Consider the following 20,991-nt stretch of genomic DNA (forward strand, 5'->3'; position numbering starts at 1 on the left):
AAATGCACGTCTAAGTTTCTGTTGCCATTCTATCCACGTAAAATCTAAACTGGGCTGGGAGTTGTACCAACTCTTGGCGGTGCCCCTTAATCTTTGGGTGGCACAGTGTGATGTCTGGCGATCAGTCCACTCGTAAATCAGAGAGCACTCGTTTACTTTTCGCAACCAAATATCTATATTTTGTGCGCGACTGTCGGGATCAAACTCAGGTATAGCATTCAACATCTGTTGCATACTAAAGACGGGCTTGGTACGTCCTGTTAGTGCATTGATAAAATCTGCAGCATCAATCATGGTTCGATTCGTAGTTGTAACGCTGCTGCCACTCGATTCTATTATATCATTCTGTATTCGTCTACGTATAGTGGATGGTTCATCTTCATCTGACGAAGATGGCATATTTAAGATCCTCTTCCTTCCTATTGCTAACTGAAGACCACTCGGCCCAGCTTCACTATTGTCCGACATGTCCTAAAACAAGTTAAGTACTATGTGAGTTTAATGTTCCTTAGATCCGTAAACAATTAAGCGGCGCTATTGTTAAAAAAAATTACTTGATGAAATGAACATTTGCAACAATGAAAAGACTAAATACAAACTTTTAAATTTGTTGTAATTTTTACATCGAAGTAACTCGCAAGTCTTATTTCTTTTTACATCGAAGTAACTCGCAAGTTTTATTTCTTGCGAGTAAATATTGTTTAAAGAAAATACTTAGTACCTAACACTAAACCAAAACTAGATTACAGCATATTGATTTGATTAATTTACTAAGAATGTTGCAATATGTTAATTTCATTACTTAATAAAAATAATGTTATATCTTAGTTTGTCAGCGCAGCACGAAATCCATTGAATGATATTAACTGTTCGATAGTAATTAAATAGCTATAAAATCGATACACATCGTTACCAGCCAATTGTTTCCTACCGCTAGACAAATAGGTATTACTTAATAAAAGCAATTTCAAATCGTGAATTTATACTTTTCTTATATTGTATATATAATTTTTTTTTTTTATTAAATTAATTAATCTTACTTTATATCTTTTTTTTTTATGTATTTATACCTTACCAAACCTTTAGTAGCTATGTATAATTTAAAGATTTTTTTGTTTAAAATACCTATTTTATTATTCATCTGTATTTAGCTCGAATACCACTTGGCAGTAACACCCAACTTAAATCAGAAAATATAATTATTTACACTTTAAGCTTACCCCATTTAGATTCATAACATTATTGAAATCAACGAGAATGTGAGTTGACCAGAAAGACAACAAATAGGTATATAACTTTATTTTATTACCTTTAAATACCTACACACGAGTATCACACAAAAGCTAGTCTTAACGACGCGACGCTGACTCATGTCATGCATATGACCCACTTTAAGATTTACCAAACTTAACATCCATGATACATTCGGTAATAATTTAATGACGTACACCTCATTCTAAATTCAATTACAATGTTGCATGCTCACTCTATACAACTGACGCTACCCAGTCCAACGTCATAAAAAAAATTACGCCTCCACGCCAAACAGATGACAATGCCATGTCACACGTGACACCTCCATGTCACATAAATGACGCCTCCACGTCATACAAAAGACGCCTCCACGTCACACAAAAGACGCCTCCACGTCACACAAAAGACGCCTCCACGTCACACAAAAGACGCCTCCACGTCACATAAAAGACGCCTCCACGTCACACAAAAGACGCCTCCACGTCACACAAAAGACGCCTTCACGTCACACAAAAGACGCCTTCACGTCACACAAAAGACGCCTCCACGTCACACAAAAGACGCCTCCACGTCACACAAAAGACGCCTTCACGTCACACAAAAGACGCCTTCACGTCACACAAAAGACGCCTTCACGTCACACAAAAGACGCCTTCACGTCACACAAAAGACGCCTCCACGTCACACAAAAGACGCCTTCACGTCACACAAAAGACGCCTTCACGTCACACAAAAGACGCCTCCACGTCACACAAAAGACGCCTCCACGTCACACAAAAGACGCCTTCACGTCACACAAAAGACGCCTTCACGTCACACAAAAGACGCCTTCACGTCACACAAAAGACGCCTTCACGTCACACAAAAGACGCCTCCACGTCACACAAAAGACGCCTTCACGTCACACAAATGATGCTTATATGTAATAAGCATATTAATCAAAATACAAGCAAAACGGCACAATCATCTATCCATAAAGATAGACAAGAAGGACTAGCATTTGTTGTTCTTCAGTTCAAAGTTCGAAGTTTACTTAAAACTTTACAATGTACAATCTTGTAAAATAGTTTACGTAAATAACCCTTACCACAACGTTAACATGTAACATCACCTAAGTGTTCTTTCTTCTATGACCGAGCTAAGTAAAAGAAAATACGCCAACACGAAGAAAATATCTACTAACTGTACAACATTATAAATCAAATAAAATAAACGCGGATCTGAAGTTAGAATGCATTTTTTTTTAAGTTTAATATTGAACATGGTATGAAACATTATGAGATATTTGCTATTCAAAATCACAGCACAAAATAACCAAACATTTACATACACGTACTTACACGATACACGCGCGAATAGGTAATTCGCAAATCGCGTTGATCTATAACACTACCTTCGGTCATGATTCACAATTCGCTACTCGTTGCGCATTCTTGTAGATAAAATACTACCTTTTCGTCACTTTTTGAAGAATAAAGTACCTAGGCTTTCACGAACTGGTGTTGCAAAACGTATTTATTCATATTGTAGGTAGGTACCTATACATCGTTGTCTACGTATTCACTACACAAATCTGATTGAGTTTACTGTAACTAAAGCTTAAGGCCGTGCATCGAAAAATAACAGGATCTTAGAAAGGTGGCAGTGGCTAGCCCCGGAAACAAACAGTAGTGATTTTCGGATATATGTTTCTTGACTATATGATAAGACATTTCGTAGTAGTCGAAACACGAATGCTTACAATTTTCTCGATAGAAAATAAATCCAAACTTACGTGTTCATTTTTCGTTTTTAGCTTCGTGCAACTAGAAAACACATCCATATCCAGCACAACCCACCTTACAGCAAAGGTTTTCATCTCGTCTTAACTTTCAAAGAACTAAATATTAACTTATTATCCTTTACCGATGGATTTATTATCGATTTTTGATTTTATGAATTCAACAGCAAACGCCCATTTTACGCAGTTCCGTTTCTCTTTCTGTCATGCGTCAAAGTCATAAATGCATCCTTTATGCCAGTAATGTTAGATGGCCGTCGTGCCTCAAAGAGGTAAGACCTATGTCACTTCGCGCAGCGCTCCGAATTACGTAAAATTTTAATATCCAATAAACGTTGAGTCGTAACTCCATTGAGTAGTAACGGAATCGGAGGTAAACCTATGATGGTGCCTTCTTACAGGCCTATACGTTACGCATGTGTGCGTGTTTGCTAGGCTACGTCATGCTACGTCGAAATCTATACTCTTTGTCAGTTACAACGGGTTAGGAAATTTCGACAGATATTGAAATGTATCGGTAGCTGTTTGGTATTTAGCCATCAGAATCTAACCGTAACTTTTTGCTTTATTTTTGTTTGAAAATAAAATATCTATAAGAATATATTTTTTGCTTTTTTTCTATTGTAATGATAAAAATAAATCTAGTATGTTTCATGCTCAAATAATTTAAAATAATTGAATAAATATTAAAAACTAATTGATATTACTCGTTTTAATTATTATATTATTAAGTTTGTTTGAATAAAATATTTTATTTCAATAATACGAAAAGTTATTATATTTAAGTACCACTAAAAAAGGTCTCTACTTACAAAAACTCACTTGCACGGGCCGGGGTTCGAACCCGTGACCTCCGGTTTGAAAGTCGCACGCCACTACAATTTCACATAAGTAATTTACAATGACATGATACCGTGGAAAAAGTGAATATTACAATGTACTGTGTTACTATCATTTTATAGTTTATTTTGGCTTGACAAGGAGGAATGAGAAAAACGTGCAGAGCGAGAGGATTAAATCTCTCTGTCCCTTTCTTAAAGTAGCCAATCCTAATTATGACATCTGTTTTGATATTAATTCTTTGAACATAATTTGTCGATGTTCTTTTTTATATCATCGAGAAAGATTTTTATTAAAAAAATGTGTTGAATTTATATGTTTTATTTATGTTTTTTTGGCATAAATTTCATTACTTTTGACAAATTTTGATTGTGATGACAAACGATTTGATGTGATGTGTGAAACGAACCATGTGATCAACGATTTATCTAATAAAACTTCATTTAGTCGAAAAAAATAGTTGTCTACTACCGGGTGGAAAAAAATTATGGGCCCTGGAGGGAAAGTGCCTTAAAACCTTAAGTTTGCTCATTTTACTTAAATGAAACATTATTGTTTTTTAAAGAAACAACTGCATTCAAAGATTTTTGAAGTGAAAACTTCTTTAGCGGCGCTAGGCACTTTATGAGGTGGGGAAAAAATGATAAACTCGAGACAGCGTAAGGCGATCATGTGACCGTAAGGTTTAGATGGCATTTAAATCAATAAAGAAAAACTCAATGACATTACATGAAAAAGGTTATAATCTTGTACGGGCTGAAATACGAGGATCTCACAGTATTATAACTTTATATCACTCAAATATAATTCAATAAAGCTACATCTTGATGAAATCGCTAATAAAAGTGAACTCTAGTACTGGTGAATAAAACTCAAAATATCATGACCAAATAAATAAATTATTATAATTAAGAGCGCTCCAACAAGAAAAGTCAAAATAATGCAAAATTGATGATATTCCTCGATGACATTCAGTACTTTAGGGTCATTATTAGAAACAATGAGTACTTGTTACGGTAAAAGCGTCTTCTTATCTTTAGGAATTACTTTTTAAATATTGGAAAAAGGGCTTATTAAATTAGTAATGATTTTTTTTCTGATGGTTGTTTCCGAAAAACCACGTGAAGCACTAAATTGTGAGCTCGTATTTGTAAATGTTGAGAAGTTTACTCCGGTAAAGCTGGCTATTTTGTATTACTAATACCCTGTACATTAGGAATTACTTTTGACATTTTTCCTAAATACCTTTGAGAAAGAGAAAATCGAAGAAAAACAAACTCAATTTTCTCTCCGAAACAAGTGTCAATTCCTACGAAATTCTACTTAATATCGAAGTCATTTTCATACTCAAGCAATCTGCAGCGTTTGCTTATACTGATGGTATACATTAGTGTTTATGAAATTCTACTATTATTTTTTGGCAATTTTTTAAAAACGACTCTAATATTACCGATGACGCGCGGTCGTGAGCTCAGTGCCGCGGCAGAGCTTGTAGAGGTAGGACGTGTGTCGGTCGGCTCCGCACGTTTTCAACGGCGACGACGAGGTTTTTTATCATTGTGTGTGGCAGGCGCCGTGTAAAATGCTATACTGTGTGCGTGACAGTGCGTGTAAACGGCGACTGAGAAACTTTGATCCTAGTACTGTGGATTTGGTTTTGTAGTATAGTATGTAACTACCGGACAGCATTAAAGATATTTGAAATGATCTGATATTTTATAGGTACTAAATTAAAAAATGACTGAATACAAATGCTTTTGATGACATGTCAGAATCAGAATATATAGGTCTGATGATGGAGCTGGAAGGTGGTCACCGGTACCAGTCAACCACGCAACTAAACCACTTCGTGTTTGGGCTCGTTTGATTCCTCTCAACGAGATCTTTGATACAAGATAGAACTCAGGGTCTGATGATGGAGCTGGAAGGTGGTCAACGGTACCAGTCAACCATGCAACTAAACCACTTCGTGTTTCGGCTCGTTTGATTCGTCTCAAAAAGATCTTTGACACAAGATAGTACTGAGGGTATTAGGTTCACGATGCCGCGTTGTACCCTTGCCTTCGTTGCGATATGTTTGGTAAGTCAGGAGACTTAAAAAATGAGCCATGATTTTGGGACATATTAACAAATATTTTTTTTCTACTCCAGCACTTAAATGTGTCAATTAAATGACTGACAGTGATATCTAAAGCAATGTCATTTGAATGCTTTGTCTATAGGCTCATAAGATGACTGCTAGCAGTCATCTTATGAGTATAATACAACTGCATTATTTTTTTTAAAGATACAAGTTCCGATCATCTTGATTGAAAGAGGTATGTTTTCATTTACAATAATAACTCTTTTTTTTTTTAAATAATAACTCAATTTTTTTTAAATAATAACTCTTTTTTTTTAATAATAACTCTTTTTTTTTAATAATAACTCTTTTTGCTGCAGCTGTCATAGAAAAAGTAATGTATGCAACAGCTCATAATTGGTTCTTAAAATTCAAGGGTTTTTTTTTTTTTTTTTTTTTGCTGCAGCTGTCATAGAAAAAGTAATGTATGCAACAGCTCATATTTGGTTCTTAAAATTCAAGGGTTTTTTTTTTTTTTTTTGCTGCAGCTGTCATAGAAAAAGTAATGTATGCAACAGCTCATAATTGGTTCTTAAAATTCTCGGGTCTTTTTTTACAAAACTCGACTACGTCTCGTTTTGTAACTTCGACCCTTGAATTTTAAGAACCCTTATTATATCACTGTTGCATAAACTACTATTTGAATATATATTAATTTTAGCGGGCTGTAATAATTTACCAGTTAAATTAGATGTAAATACCTTTTTAGTTAATCGTTAATATGATATATTAGTAGCAGTAAAACACTTTATTGTACAAAAAGACATATAAAACATGAAAAAACACACATCCTTCGTATATGGTAGAATATATTTTTCACACTTATAAGTAAAAACCAAAACCGATACGCGATTGGGATACGCTCTTTTTGTATGGGATAAAAAAAAATTCTCCTGGGTCACCAAGAAAAATCGACATATTAAAATAATTCAGTTCGTTTTTAAGTTCTAGTCAGATTGACTTTTTGGTTATTTGAGATAAATTACAATAACGCTTAGATTTGAAAAACATGATTTTCTATTTTGTTGCGATCGACCCGGGTAATAAAAATACGGCGAATTTGAACTGTTGTTTGTTGTCGTTGTAAAATGTATTAAAAAATAATGTAGGCACCCCTGACAATTGAAATTCAAAATTATCCAGAAAAAGCGGCCAAGTGCGAGTCGGACTCGCCCATGAAGGGTTCCGTATTTAGGGGATTTATGACGTATTAAAAAAAAAACTACTTACTAGATCTTGTTCAAACCAATTTTCGGTGGAAGTTTGCATGGTAATGTACATCATATATTTTTTTTAGTTTTATCATTCTCTTATTTTAGAAGTTACAGGGGGGGGGGGGGACACACACATTTTACCACTTTGGAAGTGTCTCTCGCGCAAACTATTCAGTTTAGAAAAAAATTATGTTAGAAACCTCAATATCATTTTTGAAGACCTATCCATAGATACCCCATACGTATGGGTTTGATGAAAAAAAAATTCAGTTTCAGTTGTTCTAAGTATGGGAAACCCCCAAAAAAAATTTTTTTTTTTCTATTTTTGTGTGAAAATATAATGCGGTTCACAGAATACATCTACTTACCAAGTTTCAACAGTATAGTTCTTATAGTTTCGGAAAAAAGTGACTGTGACATACGGACGGACAGACGGACAGACAGACAGACAGACATGACGAATCTATAAGGGTTCCGTTTTTTGCCATTTGGCTACGGAACCCTAAAAATGAGTGTTTCAAAAAGGCACCCTGTATTCCTTACATACCTAAATAATCTCTTATTCAATAAAACATATAATTACTAAACACTGTGATTTATTTCAAATAAATGCAAATCGATCGGATAAAAGATATTAATACCTACCTATACAACAATGAATACGAGTACAGTCAGCTGCAATAATATGTTACACACCGAAGGCCGTTTTGCGGTAGATCATGTTAGATCTTATTTGTAGAGCCATAAGAGCGTGTCACATATATTTGCGGCCGTCGAAGAGTAACATATTATTGCAGGTGACTGTACCTATGAAAAATTCGAGGGTTAATAAAAAGCATTTCAACCAAAGCATTTATAATAATAACGACCATGGACGCCTGCAACCCCAGGGTTATTGTAACCCCATAACAATAAGGTTGAAATTTGCATTTAGTGACCGCAAAGTCAGGTGAGCGTAATCAAGTAAATCTGTTTTCATCATATTTTATCAAAAATAATCTCTTTTCTGTTCTTGTGCTATTTTCTTATTATCAATACTCTTAACTTATATGCTATATACGCTGCTGCTTCTATGATGTTAACATCTTCCAAAACAACAATAAATATGCAGGTTTATGAATTAATTATTTTATTGTTTGCTATTATGAACAAGTAACAACGCCATCTGTTTCAATTTTTTCCGAATTTAAGTTTCTGGCCGACCGCAGCGACCACGTATAATGGTAGTTAACTTCTGTAACGTTAGATGGTGCTAAAAGGTCACACAAACTTCACGTGCGGCGCGAAGCGTTTCCATGTGTGCGTGTTAGCGGGGAGGGAAGAACTAGCGGGCGTGGTTTACGAAGCGCCAGACGCGGCTGCAGTAGGCCCTTAATTCATTTATGTGGAAACGTCCTATTATCTATTTCATGTATGCGAATTTCATCGAAATCGTTAGAGTACAAAGTCCACTGTTAACTACCCTTATTCATTTTTTTGAGCAATATACTAATCATTAACTACTGTACAATTCAACCGAAATACAAATACAATGAAAAATAACTGCCACTCGTTTATAAAAAATCGGGTACTTAGTTGACGGTAGAAAAATTCAATGCTCATAGATTTACTTATTACCTAAATGCTACTTTCCGTTACACGTTCTTATCATTGCAACCGCTTGAAATATAAGACGTTACCACAGAAAACAACCAACAATTAGCTCATCAGATCACTAAATTGAACGTTAAACCTAAACAGCCTAAACTGAATCACAAAAGAATAGAAACACTTACTTTAAATTTGTAGACCGACGGTTATGAGCGTGAAGATCTGAGCACTTCTGAGATATTATAGCTCCTTCCGGCAGGTCGACCCTTAGTTGCCTCTGATGTCCTTCCATCAGCTCGTCCCGATCAAAAGTGAGCTCCCAGCTATTCTCCGTTCCAGGTTCCGCTTACCCCTTCCTCGCCTATCCAGTTTTTTATAGTGTTGCCATACAATAATTATCATTTACCCTAAATCCTGTCGGTAATCACCATGTTTTAATTAGTTTTATTAAATATTATTTATCAAAATCATGACAATGTCCTTACAATAAGTAAACAAAATAGTAAATTATCATAATTAATTGACTGAATGAACGTGAAGCGTGTTTGCGTTTCAGTATTTCTCAGCAGTTCCTCATTAAGTTAAATTATATGTTTTTTTTTGCCGATTTAGTTTATTGGAAAATTTTCATAATGGCGATTTACCAGAAAATCATAGATTTACATTACTGATGTTAGTAACGACTTTTATAATAAAGTCATCGTTTTTCGAAAAGCAATAGAATCAATTTTTAGGGTTCCGTACCCAAAGGGTAAAAAACGGGACCCTAATATTACTAAGACTTCGCTGTCCGTCCGTCCGTCTGTCCGTCCGTCCGTCCGTCTGTCCGTCCGTCCGTCCGTCCGTCTGGCACCAGGCTGTATCTCATGAACCGCGATAGCTAGACAGTTGAAATTTTTACAAATGATGTATCTCCGTTGCCGCTATAACAACAAACACTAAAAATAAAATAAAATAAATATTTAAGGGGGGCTCTCATACAACAAACACGGTTTTTTTGCTCTATTTTTTGTTGATGGTGCGGAACCCTCCGTGCGCGAGTCCGACTCGCACTTGGCCGGTTTTTATTCTATTTTATTGTAGTTTAGGTCCCTATGTGTAAAAATCAACAAAACAGTCCTAGGTATCTGGAAAATACCTACTTGTTATAGTGTCACGAGATGCACCTAAACACTATATTATGTACCTACTGCATTACCCACATTTTGCATAGATTATCCAACGCGAAATTAATATCACTATTTTTTGTACTTTAAACGAGCAATTCTTGTTTATTTATTTATTTATTTAATATATATATTTCGGGGAACTCGCCGAAAACGGCTCTAACGATTTCGATGAAATTTACTATATGAGGGTTTTCGGGGGCGAAAAATCGATCTAGCTAGGTCTTATCTCTGTGAAAACGCGCATTTTTGAACTTTTATATGTTTTCCGAGCAAAGCTCGGTCTCCCAAATATTCACTATGTAACATATATGTGATTTTTTTAATTAAATAACACGACACATATTCCCGTACGTCAGCTGCAGAGAGAGAGGTGACCCCCCCTGCAAACAAATTTCTATGCAGGGGGATCACCTCTCTCTGCAGCTAATAAATAATAAAAGATAATAGAGAAACAATAAAAGATTAATCCGTTCCCATTTCCGCAACCTCCAGCAAATTGCCATTATTAAATAAATGAATAATAAATAAATATCATGGGACATACACAGATCAACCTAGCCCTAAACTAAGCAAAGCTTGTACTATGGGTGCTAGGCGACGATATACATACTTATATGGATAAATACATACTTATATTCATACCTATAACACCCATATATGACCCAGGAAGAAATAGGTATTTGTGTTCATCACACAAATAAATGCCCTTACCGGCATTCGAACCCAGGACCATCGGCTTCACAGGCAGGGTCACTACCCACTGGGCCAGACCGGTCGTCGATTAATTATTTAATATTTGTTTACATTCGTTATCTCGTAAATCTACAAACAAATACGAATGGCAAACGTCCATACTATATCTTAGAGCGGCGCGGATCGCAGGCGCAGTACGTCTCTGCCCGGCGCGGTGCGCGCGCGTTCCAAATACATTAACATACATTTAAATATACATATACATATACGTATGTTTTTGTACGTACGTCAACAAATGACCTTGCTGGCTGATGGTTAAATGTTGGTGTTGTTTACAGTGATATCGGATTAAGATAGACTTTAGCCGGTTTTTTCTAAAAAATAATAGTGTGTTATTCATAAGTTTTGTGGAATTAAAGTTAAAAAATACAGCTGTGTATCTAAATAAATGTCGGGTTAAGAGGAACATTCAAAAACAGTGATAAACTAATTAAAAATGTGATTAATCGTAATTCAACGTGCCACAAATATACGTACCTAATTGTAAAAATAACTTTCGACAAACCATCGCGAATGGCAATGGATCAGACTTCGTAAATTAAACTTTATTAGCAAAACAAACTCTAAAGAAACCAGTGTTTAACAAGCTAAACTACACAATCCAGTACAAAAAAACACAATGACAGGCGTCCAAGAAAGTACCTCGGATACCACCGACTCCCCTGACTCCCCCAGCACGACCAACAACAAGTTCAACTGGATCAAACAGCAGGCCAGGGCGCGGAACAACCCGTTCGTGAAGCCGCGACCCTCGCTCACCAGGGAGAGTTCCACATCCGAACTGTTCTCGAGGACCAACTCTAGCGCAGACTTCTTTCAGAGCTCGCGGCTGAATCTGTTCGATACAGCGCCGAAACCGGAGACGAATGAGAGATTTGGGAAGGTAAAATTACTTATGATTCTCTTACAAGTATAGCATCTAAAGTTGTGCCCAAATCGCGTTAAAAGAAGAGTTTTTAATCGACTATTGATTTTTTTATAACATTTCTATAACATTAGGCTAGAAAAGTAGGTAGGTACCTAAGTACTTACCGCTTACAGTGATTCAATATCAGAATGAAAATTACTGTTATTATTTTCATTCTGATATTAAACTCCTATATGATTTCTTGACAACCGAATTTTCATTGCTAATCTTTAAAACTTGAAAAAAATGTTCTTGGAAAGTAAAACTCCCAAATGCCGAAACGTATCATTTTTAATCCGCTTCATAGATAAACAATTTTTTTTTAATAGATAGAGTAATTCAAGAGGAAGGTTTACGTATAATTTGTTAACCCGTGCGAAGCCGGGGCGGGTCGCTAGTGAAATGTAAAGGAACAATAATTGACTAACGCGGAGCGTTTCAGTAGGGCTAGGGTTTGCAATCCGGATCCGGAATGTATGAAATTATCCGGATCTGGATCTGGATCCGCGGATCTTCCCATACATTTCGGATCCGTAGTGCAAACCCTAAGTAGGGCGGACATAATTTAAATGATTGAAATGACCGAATTGCATCTATGTATGTACAACTGCAATAGGCCAATAACAGGGGCATGAGTCTATGGAGGAATATGAGCGTCTACCGCGAACATCAATTATCGATCTATCTGCCATAGAGAGGCAGGTAACAAAAGTGCGATTCAGATATTCAAGGTAGGCCCTCAGTTCTAAGGATAGAACATGATGTCACGATCCTCAGTTACTGAGGATAGTAATTATTTCTTCCTCTCAATCGTTACTTGAAAGCTAAAGATCGTGACTAAACGCACGTTCCTCATTAAGATCGACTCTAAAAAACAAACTTTAACCCGTTTTAACCGATAAACTGATATAACTGGCCGGCTAACTCTGGAACTTTATTTACAAAATACAAATTATTTATTTTCCAGAACACAGTGAATATGTAAGTAGATGGTGACTTAAAATTAGAAGTACAGTGTACTTTACTGACAATTGAGCATGCAAAACTTATAATAGGTAAAGTCTATTTTTTTATTCGGTAGACTGAAATGACAGATAATAGTATGAACATGAAATGTCATTTCATACTATTAACTGTCATTTCAGTCTACCGAATAAAAAAATAGACTTTACATAATGTCATGCGATCAAATTAAATGTCAAAACAATGAAATTAAATAATTAAGGTAGCAAAAACCACAATAAAATAAATTACAAATCATGAAGTCAACCAAAAGACAACAGATGCAAAAGCAAAAGATGACAGACTAAAGTTAAATTGTGGCTTTCCATACAGAAGGGCCCTGCTTTAAGAGCAATAAGGTCCTCATACAGAAGGGCCTGCTTTATTTAAGTGCAATAAGGTCCTTTTTTATCTGAAATTCTAAAGGAACCTTCTTTAATGGAAAGCCACAATTTGTTTTCAAACTTGAAAACACCAGAGGAATGTGTGCAGATTGTGCTGGCGTTTTGATGATTATATCTTCAGTAACCCACTTAGCATAAATTGTATTGTACCGACGTGATCTGATTATTTAAGGACAACCACACAAAATGGTTTTTCTGATGTCAAGGTCAAAGTCAAAATATACTTTATTCATGTAGGCCTAGCAACAAGCACTTATGAATCGTAACATACTTATATATTATCTTAAGCGAAATATCCAGAGCAATTTATGGATGTTATTATTCCATAATAATATTGGATTATTTACAAATCAAATTTAACACTAAGAATTTCACAAAAGGATCGTCAAACATGAAAAAAAATAGTGTTATATATACCTACCTCTTGGAAATAGAGTTATAGTAATATAGAGTGTATTTCCGATCCCTTAAACTTGTTCATTTTAAATGTGTTAGCTATTTGATTCATTGCTTCGATTTAATTACTCACGCTCCATAAACTTTTTCTAAATTCGAGAAGTGTTCATAACATTACTGGAACTTCCCATATACAGGGTGCTTCCTGTAACAGGAGCAATAAATTAAACTAAAGGCTGTACTCTTCAAACTGACCAACATTTGTTCAGCAACTTTTAAAAATTATGAATCCTTTAGACTTCCTTATTTTCATACAAAATAAATATTGCCTTCAATGTACGCTGACAACAGTGTGTTTGACGTTGCTTGTCATGCTTTAAACATAACAAAATTTGCAATACATTGCGTCTTAGAATAAACTTTAAAGTGGAATAAAAATTAAAACATGAGTTATTTTCAAAAGTTGCTGAACAAATGTTGGTCAGTTTGAGGAGTACAGCCTTTAGTTTAATTTATTGCTCCTGTTACAGGAAGCACCCTGTATCGTGACGATTTAATCGTTCCTAAGTCCAGTCGAGTGGTAAAAATATGGGTGCACATATCATACTCAAAATATGTCCCATAGCTCTTATGTCAGCGAATTAAGAATAATGCTACATATTTTTGAGTAAGTTATTTGCACCCATATTTTTACACTTGACTGTCCATTTCACCTTTAGTGACCAACAGCACTCTAAAGTCTATTTTTTTATTCGGTAGACTGAAATGACAGTTAATAGTATGAAATGACATTTCATGTTCATACTATTATCTGTCATTTCAGTCTACCGAATAAAAAAATAGACTTTAAGTTGTCGTATAGCTCGTAAAACTTTAGCTTCATTTTCCGTAAAAACATCATAAAATTTGTTATGGTTATGGTTTTACTCAGGAAATAAAGCTGCCATTTCTGGCATTCAGGTGAAATATGAAATCTGGGCTATAACCTCGTAAATCGATTTTTTTTTCTTTCAAGCCATTTCTTCTTTCACTCTAATTACGCCTTCATTGGAGTAAAAGAGAAAGATCCCCGCAATTTGCGAATTTCGGTTTTCGCGGTAGCCCCTCTGTAGGGGGCATTGCTAAAGTAACCATTGACAACCGGTTCGCCACCTTGAACTTGAACCACTATATGAGTAGATTATAGCTCAAGTTATCTACAGGCGAGTAAAACAATAGCGCGTGATCTTTTTATATCGGGGCATAATTATAAATGTTTGTAGGTATATGTATACAGAATGGGCTGTAACAGGAGCAAAAAATTAAACTGTAGGACTCCTCAAACTGGCTAACATTTGTTCAGCTACATTTAAAACGAACTTGCGCGTTAATTTTTAGTATTAGGCAAACCTACCTTATCGGGTACGAGTAGGTAGGGTACCAAGAGTCCTAGATTCGGCTTAAAACGGCGGGCATTGCATCTCATCTCTTTTTTAAAAGGGTTTTAGTTAAAATTGTACCCATGTAAGGATATAATTATCAAGATATAATTCGCTTCAAACATAACCTCTTATTCGTAAGCACTAAACAGGGCAGCTATTTTAGGACGAGTGACCCTAACCCGTAACGAATTACAGTGAAACCTGGTTAAGTGAGACCTGGATAAGTGAGAAACCTCTATAGCTGGGACTCATGGTGCGGTCCCGACACTTTAGCACTGAATTACGTCTGTTAGTGAGAAAAAACGAACCTCTATAACTGGGATTCGTTGTTGTGATTTTATAGTCACATTTACCTCTATAATTGAGACAGAGAGTGTATTTTACCTCTTTTACTGAGACTATATTTATAAGATTACATTTTCCTAATTGTTTTTTTTTTAATTTTATAGGAATTGACGTCTGTATGTGAGATAACGTCAATCTATGGCCTCTCTAACTTGGACTTTATTGATCAATTTCCGTATTCTTACTAACTCTTAGTCTATGCACAAATTCCGCATTTGCTTAATTGTGTCTAAACGACTTCAAGTTTCATTTAGTTACTTTATGTAGCTAAAACTATCGAAACGAAAGCTGAAATTTTGATAAATAACACAAATAAACAAATTTTCATTTAATAAATTTCTAAGACGCAATGAAGTCCGTATCAAATTTAATTGAAAAAAATCTCTCCTTTGGAGAATCATTCAAAATAAATTCAAAGAAATATTTAAACAGACTTAAAAAATATTTAGGGACAAGGATTATTTTACCTTATTTATTTTTAAACATAATTACAAAATACCACCTCTATAACTGAAATATATCCTCTATTCTCACCTCTATTAATGGGACCCTCTGTAAATGAGACAGAAATTTATTTGTACCTGGCTAACTGAGAGCCTGGGTAAGTGGAAAACCTCTTTAAGTGAGACAAATCTGCTCGTCCCTTGAAGTCTCACTTATCCAGGTTTCACTGTATAAACAATCTTCGGCCGCCATTTCCTTTCCGCTCAGTTTAATCTTCAAGAGGGAATTATTCAGTTTAGCTATGGTTCTCTGGGTTTCCCATTTATTATTTATTATTATTGGGGGTGTTGTGGGCCTTTGAATGCCACTTCGACCAAGCTGTGATCTATTGTGACGGCCCTTTAAAGTTCATTACTAATGCCCGTTGAATCCAGGAAATTCCAGATTCTTTGGGCCGTAATGCTCTGTACTTCATAGGGTTCCAGTGTGTGTCGCCCTTAGGTCCCTAGGTAGGTACTTCTTTTGGACATTAGTGGTCCGCAGGAACAGAGAATGTGCATAGCAGTCTCCTCTGACTCCTGGCAGAACCTGCATGTCGCATCTTGTTTTTTCCCTATTTGGAACAGGTGTTTGTTCAAATTGCAGTGTCCAAAATTCTAGTCACCGCGCAAGTTTTGTGTCTTTTGAGCCCTAGAAGCTCCTTAACTGTTTTGCTGTGGGTTTTCCATTATCGTACCGACTTGAAGATCCGCAATCGTATCCCCAAAGAGCCGCATGCGACTCGCGAGCCGCGGTTTGCCGACCCCTGGACTAGGCTTACAATAATTGGGTGCGTATCATAATGAATACGCACTTTTGGTATAATTTCAGTTTACAAACGTTCAAAACACAAAACACAAATCTTATAACATAATGCACTAAATCTATATTTTCAATAAGTATAACATAAAAATAATATAACATACAATATACATACCGCTGTTTGGTATAACATACAAATAAACTAATTACATTTAATATAACATTCATTACGCATATAAATTAAAATAATGAATAACATCTCATATAAGTATCTGAACAAAACATAAGTAAAATTATTTGGATAGCTCAGTATTTCATAGGTCATCGAAACTAATTACTGTCAGAAAAGTAGGTTAGGTTAGGTTAGAACTGTGACTCCCCAGAAAAAGAAACTGCTACCAGAAAAGTAGGTTAGGTTAGAACTGTGACTCCCCAGAAAAATAAACTGCGACCAGAAAAGTAGGTTAGGTTAGGTTAGAACTGTGACCCCCAGAGAAAGAAACTGCTACCAGAAAAGTAGGTTAGGATAGGTTAGAACTGTTACCCCACAGAAAAAGAAACTGCTACCATAAAAATAGGTTAGGTTAGAACTGTGACTCCTCACAGAAAACACTGCTGCCAGAAAAGTAGTTTAGTTTAGGTTAGAACTGTGAACCCTCAGAGAAAGAAACTGCTACCAGAAAAGTAGAGGTTAGGTTAGGTTAGAACTGTTACCCCCAGAAAAATAAAAGGTTAGGTTTATTGCGTGGTATTGGTTTTGTATATTATATTATTTCAACGTTATATCTTTTTATACTTATCATAAACGATATTATATGTAAAATTCATTATACGTTATAAAATTATAGAATTCATTATTATACGTATCACACGTTATACTTATTGCACGTTATGCCATTCAAAATTATACTAATTGAATTTATATATTCTGAGCAATATATTATAGGTTTGTATACGTTCTATTACTTACCCACAATAATTAATTAATGACCAAACTACCATGGGTTCAACAACAACTTTGCTCCCATGAAACTTTATTACAAACACTTTATTACATTGATCTTGATTGAAAACACACACACACAGTGGCTCCATCACTTTATATTATAAACAAAAGTTGTGTCTTATGTAATAAATAGTTTTTGATTCTTTTTTTGAAGTGAAAACTTCTTTAGCGGCGCTGTGCACTTTTTGAGGTGGGGAAAAAATGTTAAACTAGAGACAGCGTAAGACGATCACGTGACCGTAAGATTTAGTATGGCCACTCATTTAGATGGCATTTAAATCAATAAAGAAAAACTCAATGACATTACATGAAAAACTGTTATATGTAATGTCATTGAGTTTTTTTTTATTTAAATGCCATCTAGTGAGTTTCGCTCTAACTGGTATTAATATAACTCGAGTAGGTACTAACAGTGATGTGCTTAGGGGTTTCAAGTAATTAACGCTAACGCTACATGGCGTTAACCTCAATTATACATAGTGCATTTTGCACTAGTCATTGAGTTTTCACTTCTGCCGGCACTCCCTGAGTGCAACCCGTTGTTTTTTTGATGAAAAACAAATAAATATCGTGCCCTCAGAACCTAAGATTGAGGGCATCTCCGTAAAAGCAATTTCTCTTAGAATTGCTTCTGCAATAAGATAGAAGTTTATTTCGCAGTGGAAGTTCGCTTATTGCATTCGATGCAGTCGGTCGTAAGATTCCACTTCGCAAGTTTCAACTATTAAGTGCAATCTCGTATTTAATGGAACTGTAATTCTGATACATGTGTTGTACGAATTTATACGTATTTTAATTCACATTTATAGACGAGTCTATCGCGAAATTTATTTTATTACCTTTATTTACCAACGTTTCACGATTCACGTGCGATAGACCCGTCTATAAATGTGAGTTAATATGTGTTCAAACCGCGAAAGTTTTAAATATTATATTAAATACGTATTTATTCACCGAGACTCAAAAATGTTTTTGTATGTCTCTCTGTGGTCGTCAAATGGTCGCATTACTCGGTCGATTCTTGTATAAATTTCTATAAAAAAAAGATGAGGTTCGATGTCGGGTTCTATACGGATGAAACGAAGCGGATACCAGGCCGGCACGGCAGTATCCAATGCCGATTACCTCCACCTCTGACAAAAAACAGGGCTAATCATAGAGAAGCTTAACCTTTTGGACGCCAATGACCGATATATACGCACCGCAGGTCCAACGCCAAAGACGTATTAATCGGTCATAGACCACAGAGCAACATAAACCTAGGTGCATATGCATAAAGTTCAATTTCAGTTTTGACACTTGTGACGTGGCGTCTGAGAGACAGCTTGTGTGTTTGACACGGCGTCAAAAAGGTTAAAAGGCCAGAGCACACCGGCTGCGTAGACGGGAACGTGCGTGTGAGCTAAATCGTTGGAGCCGTGCACGCACACGACACGCAAGCGGTGTGCCGTCTCTCACAAGGATCTGTGTGTTACAAGTGTTACAACGCACACGCATCCATGTGCACAGGCCTTGGTCAACTCGTGAATGAGCAGCGTAGGGCAGTAAAAAATAATACACATAATTACATTAATGAATTTTAAATGCCTTGTAGCCTTCGGCTCGTGATTCAAATATATATTATTTTTTTCTGTAGTGTAATATCTATCTCAGTACTGCTACCACACGCGTATTAAACTGGAAGTACTCTACAGTTTAAAGTTTACGAGTTACGACGTACGGGTTATGACATGGGTTAAAACATGTCATATTGTCGTTAAATTTCATTATAGCACATCAAATTATATTTAAAGCAAAGTTCCTGAGGGGTTATTCGCACTAGTTACCACCAAGTCGTTACCAGTGGTAACTACTACCGCCTCACAAGCCTAGACACAAAACGCCAGTCACGGAAAGAGAGACCTAAGCCCGCCTACGTGTACACGCTCAACGCAGCTGGCCAACTTTATTGTCACACGTGCAATAGAGTATTTAAGACCAAGTTCGGCCTGGCCAGCCACATAAGGGCACACGCTAGACAACGTCCATGATGTTTATTTGGGGTCGCCGTCATCGAAAACGATGAGGAGGACTATACTGGGAATTATTTTTCCCAGTAGTTACCAGTGGTAAAAGGTGGGAAAAAAATTCCCAGTAGTTAAAATTACCAAAATTTTGTTAGAGTTAAATACTTATATAAAATAGTTACCACTGATAACAACTTGGTGGTAACTAGTGGGAATAATCCTCCCTGAGAAGTAGTATTAAGCCGGGCCGGGTACCCACTCAAAACATTTTCTTTTTTACTACCTTTTAACGTCTCGTATCATTTATGCCAACTAAGTGGTCGAATAATTAAGTTCGTTTGTTTTAATTAGTTGAAAGTGTTGTTTGTTGATATATTTTCAAATTACTAGATGGCGTTGTTTAAATTTTGCCGCGGTTTTTTATCGTTTAAGGATATTGTTCAAATAAGGGCTCATTTAGACGATGCGAGAACTCGCATGCGAGTTTCATTGCATTGCGGGTTTTGATTGGTCGGATGAATTGGACGTAACCAACAATCCGCAATGTAACTAAAATCGCATTCGAGTTAGCACGCCGTCTAAATAAGCCTTAAGGCACTGGCGTGGTAAAAAATAATGTTGAACCATTTTACGGTACCTAATCCGCTAAATGAATTGTAAATCTTCATAAAATAAAATTAACCAGCTGATGTTGCCAAGGACCATTAAATACTGACTGAACGTAAATCGCTATTTACCATCGTATCGAGAATTCGAGATGCAGTAAAAGGGCATTTTCACTTAACTGTGCACCTTTAACGGCCGATTAGCAATCGTTACAAAACTGACGGTCAATGTCAGATCCCATACATTTTGTCAGGAATGTAACGGTTAGACGTTACTGAAACACGACATACCGTAAAACGGGGTGAGTAGATTTCGCGGGGAGAGGTGGGTTATGAATGGGGAGAGAAGGTTTGAGAAGGGGGTGAGAAGGGATTTTAAGGCTACTGCTACAAAAATAATGTATTCCAATTTAAAATGGAGCTACAGTAAAACGCATAATAAAAAAAAATCGATCCAACAATCTTCCAAAATCACATTTGTATGAAAACCCCTCTCACCCCAAATACGAGGCACTACGGGGTGAGGTGGGTTTTCCTCTTTATCGTCAAAGTTATGAAATGGAACTACCCAAAATAAAATAAAAACTAAAATACAAACGTCCGGAACACTTATTATATACACCATTCAGTTTTCATATGTAAAAATAAAATGTTATCGAGGTTTGAATTTCAGTTTTGACCCTACTCACCCCATTTTACGGTAAATCGCGCTTTAAGGTGCACAGTTAAGTGAAAACGCTCAAAAACGAATAGTCTCAGTGAGGCATATTCTTATACCTTTAAATGAGCAATTCTTGTATATGTAATTATATTTATTTACTAGCTGTTGCCCGCGACTTCGTACGCGTGGATTTATATATTGGTGGTTATATATTCTACATTAGCTTAGAACATTATGCAGCAAAAGATCGCAGTAAGACGGTTAATCATTT

The 20,991-nt window shown here is 35.9% G+C and overlaps 1 protein-coding gene across 2 annotated transcripts in view; it reads left to right on the forward strand.

Moving 5' to 3' along the window:
• LOC134658374 (endothelin-converting enzyme homolog) overlaps positions 1–20,991 on the forward strand; it is a 62,793-nt gene that overhangs the window by 12,885 nt on the left and 28,917 nt on the right. The window contains exon 1 of one of the 2 annotated variants that reach the window (XM_063514033.1): positions 11,337–11,605. The exons of the other annotated variant lie outside the window; for it this stretch is intronic. Within the exon in view, the coding sequence (XP_063370103.1) occupies positions 11,342–11,605 (264 nt within the window). The 5' untranslated portion in view covers positions 11,337–11,341. Of the gene's footprint in view, positions 1–11,336; positions 11,606–20,991 lie in introns of those variants that run through there. 2 annotated transcript variants of the gene reach the window in all.

The sequence above is a fragment of the Cydia amplana genome, chromosome 22 (assembly GCF_948474715.1).
Source record: "Cydia amplana chromosome 22, ilCydAmpl1.1, whole genome shotgun sequence".
Lineage (NCBI taxonomy): Eukaryota > Metazoa > Arthropoda > Insecta > Lepidoptera > Tortricidae > Cydia > Cydia amplana.